Source organism: Cavia porcellus, unplaced genomic scaffold, assembly GCF_034190915.1.
Source record: "Cavia porcellus strain 051 isolate PalLab524CR breed Dunkin Hartley unplaced genomic scaffold, mCavPor4.1 scaffold_12, whole genome shotgun sequence".
Taxonomy (NCBI): Eukaryota; Metazoa; Chordata; class Mammalia; order Rodentia; family Caviidae; genus Cavia; species Cavia porcellus.
This window is the reverse complement of record NW_026947495.1, coordinates 12,398,254-12,411,541: the sequence shown is the minus strand read 5'-3', so window position 1 is coordinate 12,411,541 and position 13,288 is coordinate 12,398,254. Positions and strand designations below refer to the sequence as shown.

The 13,288-nt window shown below is 35.0% G+C and overlaps 1 protein-coding gene across 3 annotated transcripts in view; it reads left to right on the top strand.

Moving 5' to 3' along the window:
* Cntnap5 (contactin associated protein family member 5) overlaps positions 1-13,288 on the top strand; it is a 779,115-nt gene that overhangs the window by 190,944 nt on the left and 574,883 nt on the right. For all 3 annotated transcript variants that reach the window (XM_063258867.1, XM_063258866.1, XM_063258868.1), the window contains one exon: positions 2,063-2,256. In XM_063258867.1, the coding sequence (XP_063114937.1) occupies positions 2,113-2,256 (144 nt within the window). In that variant the 5' untranslated portion in view covers positions 2,063-2,112. The remainder of the gene's footprint in view (positions 1-2,062; positions 2,257-13,288) is intronic.

The following is a 13,288-nucleotide window of genomic DNA, read 5'->3' as shown; positions in this document are numbered from 1 at the left end:
GTCTTAATCATATTTACTTTTCTTTTTCATTTTTTTCCCTGAATTTAAATCTCCTGGAGAGTGGTAAACAATAACCCCTCCTCCCCTTACATGCCCCCCCCCCCCCCCCGCAAACCAAACCAAACCAAACATAAAGCTACTATGGATTAACTGTTTACTGGGAGAAAACCAGGTAGTCTTTGTAAAAATGCACATATGTGTATCTTGACTAGGCTGTGTCTCCTGTGTCTGAATATCCATCCTGTAGAATAAGGGACCCTACAGAGAGGGCTAGAGTTGTGAAAGGCGTTCAATTATCAAGTTGAGGTCCAGGTGACTTCTCCTCCAATGGATGTTGGGAAAGTAGACTTGGAACATCATTAAAGTGGTTCTTAGCAAAATAAGTTGAAAGAAAAAGGAATTCATTAATTAGTCTTCTAATTTAAAATTCAACAAACTCTAACCTGCTTCCCTGAGCAAAATACAGGAGCTGATTTTATGCCTCCTTGACTGATGCTCCCAACAGCCTGCAGGGCTGCCCCACCCAGGGATTGCAGGATCTCTGAACTCTGCTGTCAGGAACAGTTTTACTTTCTTCCCCTGTGAAATGGAAGCAGAAAACTTGAGTCATAAATCTATAATTAGTAAGAGATAATATCTATTTTCTGTCAAATTCAAATATGAGTAATAGTTAAATACTGGGACTGAAATACTTCTTAAAATTAATAATTATCCTGCCTGTCAAATGTAAGGTCATGAGTTTGAACCTGAGTACCAAACAAAAAAATAATAATAATTCTTACTAGTGCACACCAGTTGTTAAATTCATGGCATTCACACTGATATTTGCATGCATACAGATACTGCTTTTTTCCTACCCTTCCTACAATCGTCTCTTGCCCTCTCCTACAGTACCTGTCGCTTTGCCCTACTCTACGTGGTTTTCTTGTACTTTCTACTCATCTTTATCTTTTTACAGTTCCCACACATGAAAGAAAAATGCAATGTTTTTCTTTCTATTTCTTGGTTATTTCACTTAACATAGTATCTCCAGAGCTCCTCCATTTTGCTGAAGATGTCATGATTCTGCCCTTCCTGTGGCTGGAGAATATTCCACTGTGTGTGTTTTAGTTCATTTATCTGTTGATGCTCTGCTTTGCTGTTTCTGCAGCTTGAATTCTGGCATAAAATGAGGCTTCTGTGTGTCAAGAGCCTAGACAACACAAGTGGATCCCACAGTGTCAGCTTCCCCCGGAGCCTGAGGTTTTGTGTATCTGTTCCCTCTGCTTTGCTTGATGTTTACCCAAATATCTCCTTTTCTCCCCTTAGATATAGCTATTCTTTCTTCACATTTCAGCTTCATAACCTTATCTTTCAGAGGCCTCCTACGCTCCTCCTAAGGCTATGTGTCCTCTCTGCTCCAGTTGTCACTTTGTTTACCACTTGTTGAGGATTCTTTCCTGTCACATTGTACAAAATGGTTTGTACCTTGCTATCTCTTCAGTACCCACCTTGAGAATGAATGTTGAATCAATGAATTCTGTCCTTCAAAGACTCAATTACAGTCCTTTCATCTTTGTATCCGTGGTAGGTTAACCTGCTCATGGCAGGTTCATGATAGCCATTTGGAGAAAGATAAGATAAGGGAAAAGAGAAAGAGGAATAGGGAGAAAAGGAAGGGAAATCAGACAGAGAGGATATAAAGCTAGTTAGTGTTTATCTAGAGTGACATCTAAAGTTTAAATACAAGAAACAAAACCACTAGGCTCTCGTAAGTGTCCTAAATTTGAAACTCCATTAGATATTCGTAGGTGGAGACCGCAGTGACTGAGGGAGGCAGGCAGAAGTATGATGAAGACAGCATTACAGTTAATCTTAAGCCATAGGAGAGATGGGATGGGAGCTTAGTTATAAAAGGACCAGGATTTTTAGTATAGACAGGCGAAAGAGTGTGACATATTTCAGAGTAAGCATGTTATGGCTGAACACTGTTACATCCATCTTTTATGGTTGAAAGTTTCAGCTATATGGGACACTGCTATAACTTTCTCTCTGACTGTCTCTCTCTCTGATCCTGTTCCAGGAACTGGTGGTTGGTCCCCAGCAGACTCCAATGCTCAACAGTGGCTCCAGATGGACCTGGGCAACAGAGTAGAGATTACAGCGGTGGCCACGCAGGGAAGATACGGAAGCTCTGACTGGGTGACGAGTTATAGCCTGATGTTTAGTGACACAGGACGCAACTGGAAACAGTACAAGCAAGAAGACAGCATCTGGGTAGGACAATTTTTCTCTTCTGATGAATAAAACTGAGATGCCCTAATGGTAACCAGTGAATGATCTTGTCATTTTCCTGTACCCAGATTGTTGGTAGCTTAGTAACAGCTGAGTGCTCATTCAGAAGTAATTAGATCAAGGGTAAACCCTGTCTCCAAAGTGCTCTTGCTCTTGAGGGAATGAGGATGTCTGCTGTAAAGAGTTGAACCAGCTTTTCAATATTTGGCAACTTGCATAATTCGCTGAATCCCAGTTCCTTTATCTGTAACAACAGAGAAACATACTGCTGAAGTCTGACTGTCAATGAGATTGTATAAATTTACTGAATTTTGATCTACTGTGTTGATTTTTTTTATGTACCAAGTATTTTGCATACCATGTAAACAGCCCAATACCTAGGCTCCCTCACTGGGCCACAGTTGCCTGATTTAAGAATCCTGGCTGGGCCCTGCAGTGTGATCTAACGTTAAAGGCTCTGTGCTGAACAGCCTGTGTCCAGGATTAGAAAACCATATGAAAGGTTAAAGAAAATAGGAACGTTAGAGTTATCCTGCCATTGTGAACAACCTTCAGCCTGCAAGTGAAAGAGTTTGTTCTTAGTTGTACAACAAAGCTTTCTTCCAATGTTTAGTCCTACCCTTGACCTCAGTGTAGATCAATGGTGTCTATTAAATTACCATGTAAAAAAAATTAAGGAGAGGCAGAAAGCGAATTTTATGAAAAGTAGCTTTAGCAGTTCATGCTTAGAATGGAATTACCAATGTGCTAGCTTATGTTATTTTCAGTGTAGGAGAAAAATCACTTAAGTTTTTCTAAGTGCACATGAAATGTTGAAATTTGGCTATTGATAATATTATTTCCTTCTCAGTATTTCCCTGGTTCTATTTGACCTGAAATCAATAGGAATTGTAATTTCAAAATGCTATTTTTGCACATTCATATTCAGTGTTAATCCAAATTTTCAAAAGGGAAATTCTGTTTTAGGATCATTGTTACAACTGCCTTTCATAGATTATTGCTAACTCAAGACTGAGACTCTTAGTTTATTGTTAATTTTAGTTTACTAGTAATTTAAACCAACAATTAAAATCAGGCAAATATATGGTGAATATTATTATTATCTTTATTCTGAGGTGATTGTAGTATTATGTTGTAATATTTATAAAAGGCATGAGATTTCTTTATTTTAAAGATAGCTTTCAAAAATTGTTGTCTTGTCTTTTTCTGAATGTTGAAGTCCCTGTAAATTTTCAGATTTTTGTTTGGTTTAGTGTTGAGTTTGAACTAAGAAGTAATCAAGCCTTCCATTTGGAAAAACAATTTTAAGATTTTGTGTCGACTTTAGCTGGACAAATAGATATGAAATTATTTATTTTCTCTGGTGGTTTCAGTCAGAGCTGGTTGTTTTTCAGATGCAATTGCAATTTTTAGTTTTTTTGTGTCAATTTAAAAACAAACAAACAAACAAAAGATGCAGCCAATCAAACAAAAAAGCTTCCTTTTCTTCCAAACCAAATGACCTGCTTTCAGCCCATGCTCAGATCAGGATTTATTTCAGGAAATGACAGTTTCTCTGGGGTTGGGACCAGCTATCACATGGCCCCTTTCATTTTCACCCCACTATTGGTTTCCTTGTGTTTCCAAATAATTCCAAAGTTCTTAATTGCAGGAGCCTGCCTTTATGTCGATGTAGCCTCTGGACCTAGTTTTACTGGACACAAGGGATTAATCTGTGGATGGTTAATAAAAGATCTGTAGAACTGCTCAGGCTCCTAAAACTGGGAGGCAGATGTGGGGAGTTATCTTTACCCCTCATTTCATGTCGCAGATAGCCTTGACATTAGTTGGAACGTGCTGAGTTCCAGCTGCAGCTTCCCTGGAGATGCCAGCTAGAAATTGGGTGAGGAAAGGGATTCACGGAAGTGGTAAAACAATTACAGATTATCGAGTGACATTTGATTAGGCAGAAGTACTGTGATAAGTATGGAAACTAAACTCAAATCTAAAAAAAATGAGTGTCCATTGACATTAATATTGGAGAAACCAAGAACATTTACAACACATCATAGCATTAAGCAAATATATACCTGCATTGTATGCTTGTGTGTGTGGGATTTTATCACCTCTGTTGATTGGATAATCATATCTCCATGAAAACAGGCTTGAGGAGCAGAGACCAACCTGTGTTCATATAACAAGAAACTGGTGGCACCATAAGATTTATTGCTAAATATATTTAATTGCAAAACTGTATTTTCTGTTTCTTCTTTACTTTATTTGGCTAGTTTTAAATTTTCAATTTTTTTTCTCACCTTAAATATTAACCTGTCAGGCCTACTCTGTAAGAAAAATATTAAGCACTATTGTTTAACGCGCATTTTGCTAAATATAAAAGTAAGAAAGTACCAGTAACATCAAACTGAATTTATATACATTGCAAACATGTCTAAAACCTGTAATTCTCTGGGAATGTCTACCAAAAGGAGACATTGGATATTTTACAAATGGGTCTTGAAAATGTGTAAATATGCTCTGTGTCTTATGTTTATTGGTATTTATATTAGATTATAAAATAGATTATCTTAAAGTTTTTCATCTTTTCATTTTTTTAATTTAAATGTAAGAATAAGGCTCTGGATTCATGAAGGCTCAGCCTTGCTAGGCAAAGTGAAAGCAGAAGCAAAATAAGAGGCTTTGTTAAACTCTCTGAACTGTTCTGTTTAGCTTTCAGAGAAAGCCAATCCCTAAAAATATCAAAATCAAGTATTAATTTAATTAAGGATGGAGTTTCAAGGAGGTAGAAAATCTCTTAAATACATATATCTTATCTTCTACAGAGCCTCAATTTTTAGATGTCATGAAATTTGTAATGCTTTCTAAAATAGATTTACCAAGCAATATAAACTACATTTTGTGGATAGGACATCAATTTACCAGTACTAAAGCCACTTTTTTTCTTGTACAAAGCTTACTTCAGAACAAGAATCTTAAAAAAGACATTCTTCCCTCATCTACCAGCAAATCTTCATGCTCTGAGAACCCAATTTGGAAAGCTTCTGATCTGGCACTCAATAGACTGTTCATGAAGGAGGCCACCACGCAACTGCATAGTGAAGCATGATGATTTATGAACAAGCTGGAGCTCCCTGCTTCACCAAATAATCAGGCATGAAGGTGTTTTAGGGACAAACTTAGAAAAATTTTTAGAATCTTAGTCAATCCAAGATCTCTTCCTGTTCAGTGTAAGACATGCCAGTGCCATTCAATTATTAAAATTCTAACTCTGAGTTATAATGTAAGTGGAAGCATAAACTTATTTGGAATAAATGAATAATCCACCTAAACAAGATGCTATTGCCATTCACTTTGAAAAATATGCCAAATATGCTTGTTAATGCTTTCCATCCTCAGTTTTCTCGGTAAGTGGCCAAATCCTTCCTGAGCTCCTCTGTGTAACCTCCATACAAATTATACTACTGCAAATGCTTCCCCAATCTCTTTGTGTATTGACTTTCCCATTTATTCATTTGTTTATTTACTTATTAATTTTGAATTGTTCTGGGAAAGGAACCTAGGGCCTCACAGAGACTGAGACTTTCACCAATGAACTGAACTTTCTCGTTCTTTTTTTACACTGTTTTGTTATTTGTCATTCAGATTTCAAAGACTACCATTTATATTTGTTTTACTATATGGCCCCTTATTTTTTAATCAGCCATATTTCACATGATTTTCTTGATGAGATCATTTTCCTCTTATGTCAGATTGAAGTATCTCCATCTTTTATCAGTCTGTTACAGAATTTCCATTAGGATCCTTGTGAGCCACATCCTCTCTACTTTTTTGAGGAAATCAACTCTGCCAAGTGTGCACACTTTATTTAAATATTCAAAACCTCAGTGTTTCATTTTCAAAAATATTTCTTCATGGCATTCCTGATTTCATAGCCATTGGGCTGAGATGGTGGCTTAAGGTTACACTTCCAACCAATGAACTCACAAGCAATTAATAAGTTCTAATTATGAGTAAACAAGAAACAATTTCAGATATTCTAGAATTTTCAACCCATATAATAAACTCTACCAGGAGATAGTGAAAGTGTGCCATCTTTTCTCCATTGGCTTAGCTGCTAACACCCTTTACCATGATTCTTTGCTGTAGAAGACATTGTTTAGTACAATTCTCTTTCCTTTTCTACCTAAGAAATTTACCACATGAAACACACAGTAAAGCACAGTACAGAGAAAAGAACGAAACAGTCTGGAAAGCTCATCTCAGCTCCTTGAGGTTTGCAGGGAATTGAACTTGTCTCCAGTGATGCAAGGCAAGACAGGAATTGTTGGCAACTTTAGGGAGAAACAGCAGACCAAGCCAGCATCACTAACACCAAGTTCAGTATCATCATAAACTTCAAAAGCAGCATGGGGTTTTACGCCACAAGTAACTCCTTCTACACAAAAGGCTAGAGTTAGGGAAGAAATCCAGTGAAGCATCCATCGTATGTGAGAGGGTTTAATCAGGGCCTGTTTTGAAAAGAAGTTAATGGTGTCTGACAGAGGTGCAGAACAACTTCCTTCAGGGTTTCTGGTATTAGTTGACCACAGGGACTGGAGGGGAGCTGGCATCAGAGACAGTCATGGAGAGGGTGTAGGCTAGACATAAACCCCTCAGGAGTTTAAGCTTAGCCCAGGAAGGATTTGGGTGCTGCCCTCCATGGTAAGAAGTAAGGCCTAAATTGTGTGGCTTTCAAAGGTGGCTGGGTCTGAATGTGCTGGCATCAAATCCAGCATTCCACCTGGAGATAATCTCTACTGCCTATGTCCAGCACAGAGATCTATGGTCTGATTGCTTTCCCGGCCTGTCATGCTAGCAAAGTACACCTCAGCTTGGGTGCTTGCCATAGCCTAGGTATAGGGACGGACAGTCCTCTGGAGTAGACAAAGTACACAAACTCACAGGCCATAAAGCTGGGCAGAGAAAACCAGGTGTGGGGGTGATGTGCAGAGGAGCACAAAAAACAGTGGTCTCTGACACAACAACAGCTGGAGGGCGGAGGCCACTGACCATCATACTCAGTGGGAAAGGCGGGGGGGGGGGTTCCACATTCACACCCACAGAAAGGAGAACGGAAATAAAATAGGGGTGAGCAGTGACCGTCCCTCCCAGGTATGCGGTGAATTCTCAGACTGCAGGACCTGGAAAGGAGACACTCATTCAGAAACACAGAGGCATTGTTTTGACCTTATTTCCCTAATTTTAAAATTTGTTTCTTGAGGTTTGGGGATTTTTTTTTCCTTTCTTTCTTTTGTTTTCTATTTTCTTGTGTTTTTTTTCCAGTTTATTGTTTTTTTCTCTTCCTTTTCTTTCTTATTTTTTGTTCTTTTCTGATATTTTACCTATTAATTTTATTTTACTCTTTAATAGGGTCCTTTGTCTCACTTTTCTGTCCTCTTTCTTATCTTCTATGACTAATTTTTCAATATTTTTATTGTTTGGTTTCCTCCCCTTTATCCTTACTATATAACCTTTACAATTTATAAACTTTTAGTTTATTCTCTGTTATTATTCCTGAATACTGTTACAATATTGGTGAGGTATAGTTCTACATTTAGTAGGTATTTACTTTATGCCAATATTAATATCCTAATGTTTATACTGTAGTTATACATCTCTTTTCTGTGAATAAGAATGGTATATTACTGGTTCTGAGGGTATCTCACTGTTCAGTTTGACTTTGATCCTATTATTGTTGCTGGTTTTATTGCTACTGCCAAAATGGTATAGTTCTTGCTATAATTGGTTCAGTTTGTGTACTAATATCTGAATTGTCTTCTTCTCATTAATAATACAATGATCTATTCTGGAAGAATTGGGTGCTGGACCAAATATACTGAGCAGCCTCTCCTCTCAAATAAACAGAGGTGACTGAATCTTAGAAGGAAAGCAAAGATCTCAAGTTATCCACACCCAGAGTAAATGCAGCACTTAAAAATAGATACTAACTAAAGGGGTCTGCATAATAACAAGAAAGTGTTTCACTGTCATCAACTCATGAACGTTAGTAGAAAACAATATAAACATGAGAAGATAAAACAACAAAATTTCTCCCAATCCTCACAACTTTCTCAGAGCTAATCCATGAAACATTGGTGGGGAGGAAATAAAAAAAAAAAAAAACATACATCTGAATTATTCAAAAAGATAAAAGAGTAGATTAAAAACAAATCAATAAGGTACATGATGAACTGAAATTGGTATAATAAGCACATAACGTTTAATAAACAAAACGATCAGTAAATATACTGAAGACACTAAAAGCTAACTAACCTAAATAAAATGATGCAAAACATGAAAGACCATTTAATGAATTGGAATCCATGAAAAATGATAAACAGGAATTCAGAGAATGAAAAATTATTTTGCAAGTATAGGCAGCAGGTATTACTCAGAGTAGGATACAGTGTCAGAAGTAAAAGATACAGCTAATGTCAGATATCAGTCATTCAGAAATATATTTTAAAAAGCTAAAAAATGTAAAAAGTGGATCAAACAACTGCTGTATGACACAAAAAAGACTTACTTAAGATTAATTAGATTTAGTAAAAAATCAGAATGCATCATAAATGGCTTGAAGAACTCATTTATAGAAATAACAGCAGAAAGCTTTCAAACTATGAGAAAATATTAACATACAGATAAGTGAGGCATATAAATCCCAAAGTTCCATGATCAGTAAAGAACCTCTCCAGTACACATCGCAGTCAAAATACCAATAGTAAAAGTTATTAATGAAAAACAACAAATTATTTACAGAAGTAAACCCTTTAGAATTATAAAAGAATTCTTAATACAAACCTCAAAGGGCAAAAGAGCTTGCAGGAAAGTGGTTAAAAACTTGAAAGAAGACATTTTCCAACCCAGATTTATAAATCTTTCAAAAACTATCTTTTAAAATTGTTAGATAAATATGGCTATTCCATAGAAAAGTTTAATTAAAGAAATTCTTGATTATCAAAGAAGTGCTCCAAAATATTATTAAGGATATCCTAGAAAGACAATGTGGTTAACAGTATGAAAAGGTCTAATACAAAGAATATGCCAAGCAGAGTGACCAGCAGAGAAGAAAGGGATAAAAGAGAATGAGAAACAGGAAAATAATGCAATGATAGGAATAGGTCAGTGCTTTTCAGTAAAAACTTGCAATGTATATGGTCTCAGTTAAAAGACACAGCTTGGCAGGATGGATAAAGAAACAAATCTCAACAATATCCTGTTTATAAGAAAGACATTAAGCCTAAAAAATTCATATACTAAAAATTAAAGAGTAAAAATTAATATTCTATGCAATGAGAGCCATAAAAAAGCAGAAGTTATCCTATTTTCAGAATAGAAAAATAAGATCACTATATATTAGTTAAGGAAATAATTCGACAGGATGAGATAACTATTATAAACTTTTTTGCACCAAAAAATCAGTGCACCCACCTTCACAAAACAAACACTAAAAGATCAGATAAACATCAACACAATTATAGTGATGGACCTCAATACCTGAGTGTCACAAATAGGTCAATAAGATCAAGAGATCAACAAGAAAATATAAGAGTTAAACCAAAACTTAAAACAAACATACTTAATATATAATACAGACTGTCCTAGCCCAAAACAATAGAGTATAACATTCATTTTTCTCAGTGGCACATGGATCTTTTTCTAACAAACCACATTCAAGTTCATAAATCATGCTATATAAGAAAAGTAATTAAAATTATTCAAGCATATTACACATCGTAGCTCAATGAAATCAGAAAAAGTTAGCAAAATAAACCACAGAAATTCTGCAAAACCATGAAATTTAAACAATGAGCTCCTGAAAAATCAATGGGTAGCATAACAAATTAAGAAAGAATTTAGACAGTTCTAGAATCAAGTGATAATGCCAGCACAACCTACCAGCAATTATTGGATATAGTAAAAGCGATCCTTTAGCACTTTCTTTCATGCAAGACAGATAACCATACTACTAAGTTTTGTTAGTTCATCAAACAGAATAGTTTGTACTATCATTCTTTGATTGTCTGCCCACATTTTATGCTTTGATTTTGTAACTTGAGCAACTACTTCTAACATAATAATATGTAATTTATCAACTAGTAATTTCTTACTGTTATTTTTTTTTTTGAAATTCTGTGGTATTTCTACAATTTTGCTATTTTACCTTTTTTCTCTAAATTAAAGATAAATAAATAAAAACAATCCTCCTATGAGGAAAATATATAGTTGGCAATGCTTACATCAGAAAAACAGACTAAGTCCAAATAAATAAGCTAATTATGCACCTCTTGGTTCTAGAAAAAGAACAATCCAAATGCAAACTTGTATAAGAAATAAAACTATAAAGATTAGAGCAGAAATTAATGAAATTGAGAATAAAAAAGCCACATAGAGAATCAGGGAGACAAAAAACTGGTTATTCAATGGAATAAATAAAATAAACACAGCTCTATGAAATCTTATGAGGAAAAACACAGGAAAACACACAAATTAAACATGCAATTAAAATGAAAATAGCAAAATCACTCTGAAATACAGTAGATTACTAGTGATTAGTTTAAAAACCAATAGATTACTGATTAGTTTGAAATTCTGAAGATTATTAATGATTAGTTTGAAAATCTGTATTCCAAAGAATTGAAGAATCCAGAAGAAATAGATAGATTCCAAGATATATGTGAACTACCAAAATTCAATCAAGAAAATATGAAAACCCTGAATAACACAATAACAGGCAATATAATTGAAATAATAATTTAAAAAAAAAAACTACCACTATGAAAATCCTAGAACCTGACAGATTCACCACTGATTTCTACAGTAACTTATACAGTAACAGGGGAGGTCTAACACCAACGATCCTCAAACCCTTTAATGATACTAAAGGAAAGTAGTACTATCATAGTCATTCTTGGAAGTTAGAATTACCTTGATTCCAAAACCCGATAAGCACCCAAGGAAAAAGAGTACTACAGACCAATATCTTTAACAGAGATGCAAAGTTGCTCAACATGAGACAGGTAAACAATGTAACACATTGCCAAAAAGTCCATATATCATGACCAAGTAGGCTTCATTACAAGAATATGAGGATGCTTCAATATACTCAAATCAATAAATGTTATATATCACATAAATGGAAGCAAGGAGAAGTACATCACTTGATCATCTAATTAGAAGCAGGAAAAAAGCTTTGACAAAGTCCACCATCTATTCATAATAAAAGCTGTCAAGAAAATGATTACATTATCTCAATTTGATGAAAGCTGTTTATGACAAACCTACTGCCAAAATGAAATTAAGCAAGGAAAAACTGAAAGCTCTCCATCTAAACTCAGTCACAAAACAGGGATGTCCACTGTCACCACTTCTATTCAATATTGTAGTGACAAGATTAGTTGAGCAATTGGGCAACCGAAGAAAATAAAAATGTTATGAATGAGAAAGAAAAATTTTAAATTTTTATTATTTTCAGAGAACATGACCTTTTATGTAGGAATCCCAAAAATTCAACCAAAAACTCCTAAAATTAACCAAATTTGGTAGTGTAGCCAGATACAAAATAAATTGTGTTCTTCTACACCAATAAGAAACTCACTGAGGAAAAAAAAAATAGTAACATTCACAGTAGCATCAAGAAGCATTGAATGCTTATGAATTAAGCCAGCCAAGGAAGTAAAAATCCTCTACATGAAAATTATAGTACTGTGTAACAGGAGATTAAAGAGAAACCAGAAAACGGAAAAATATCTCTTGATCATAGATAATCAGAGGCAATAATGTCAAAATGGCCATACTTTCAAAATTGATACACAGATTTACTCCAATTTCAATAAAAATACCAGCAACATTCCTCTCAGAACTAGAGAAAACAGTCCTAAAATTTATATGGATCCTGAAGGGACCCAGAATAGCAAAAGTAATCCTGGGCAAGGGAACCAAAGCAGTAAGCATCACAATCCTAGACTTCAAGTTATATTAGAAAGCTACAGTGACAAAAACAGCATGGTACTCACACAAAAACAGACAGTGAATCAGTGGAACAGAATGGAATACACAGAAACATTTTCAGGTACAAAAGCTTTGACAAAGGAGGAAAGATAGCTACTTTAATAGATGATTCTTGGTAAATTGGATATTCACATGCAGCACATTGGATCTAGACCCATATCTCTCATCATATATTGAAATAAAATAAAAATCAATCAAACATCTAAACGTTAAAATAGAAATACTTAATGTGCTGAGTGATAAAATAGTAGAACTCTTAATGACATAAATGTTGCCAACAACTTTCTGGACAGACCCCAATTTTATAAAAAACAGTATGAATGATCAAGTCGTGGTGTTATACTAGATTGAAAATCTTCTGCATGACAAAGAAAAACGTTGATCAGAATGAAGAAACAACTTACAGACTAGGAAAATATTTGCCAACTATTTCTACAATAGACAATTATATTTCGAATATATGGAGATTAAAAAATATTGGATTACTCCAAATAAAACAGAAAAGCAAATAAATGAGCAACTGAAATGAATAGACATTATTCAGAAGTAGAAATGGCCAATAAATAAATGAAAAAATGGGCAACTTCTCTAATATTTAATAAATGCAAATTAAAGTGACACTGAGAACCCAACTTACTCTGGAAATAATAGCTGCTATCCTCAAGAAATAAAATGGCAATTATTGATGAGGCTTCAGGGAAAAAGAACCTTTGTACATTTCTGGGAATGTAAATTAGCACCACCACTGCGGAAACCAATATGGAGATTCCTCAAAAACCAAAATTAGAAATTGCATTTGACTCCACTATTTTCCATTTAGGGTCTCTTCCTAAAAAAGATACAGGCATCATATTATAGTGATCCATGTATATCCAGCTTTATGGCACCACAGTTCACAATAGCTAAATCTTATAGAGGCCTGTACTTCCATCAATACATGAGTGGATAAATAGATAGTGCTATTTAC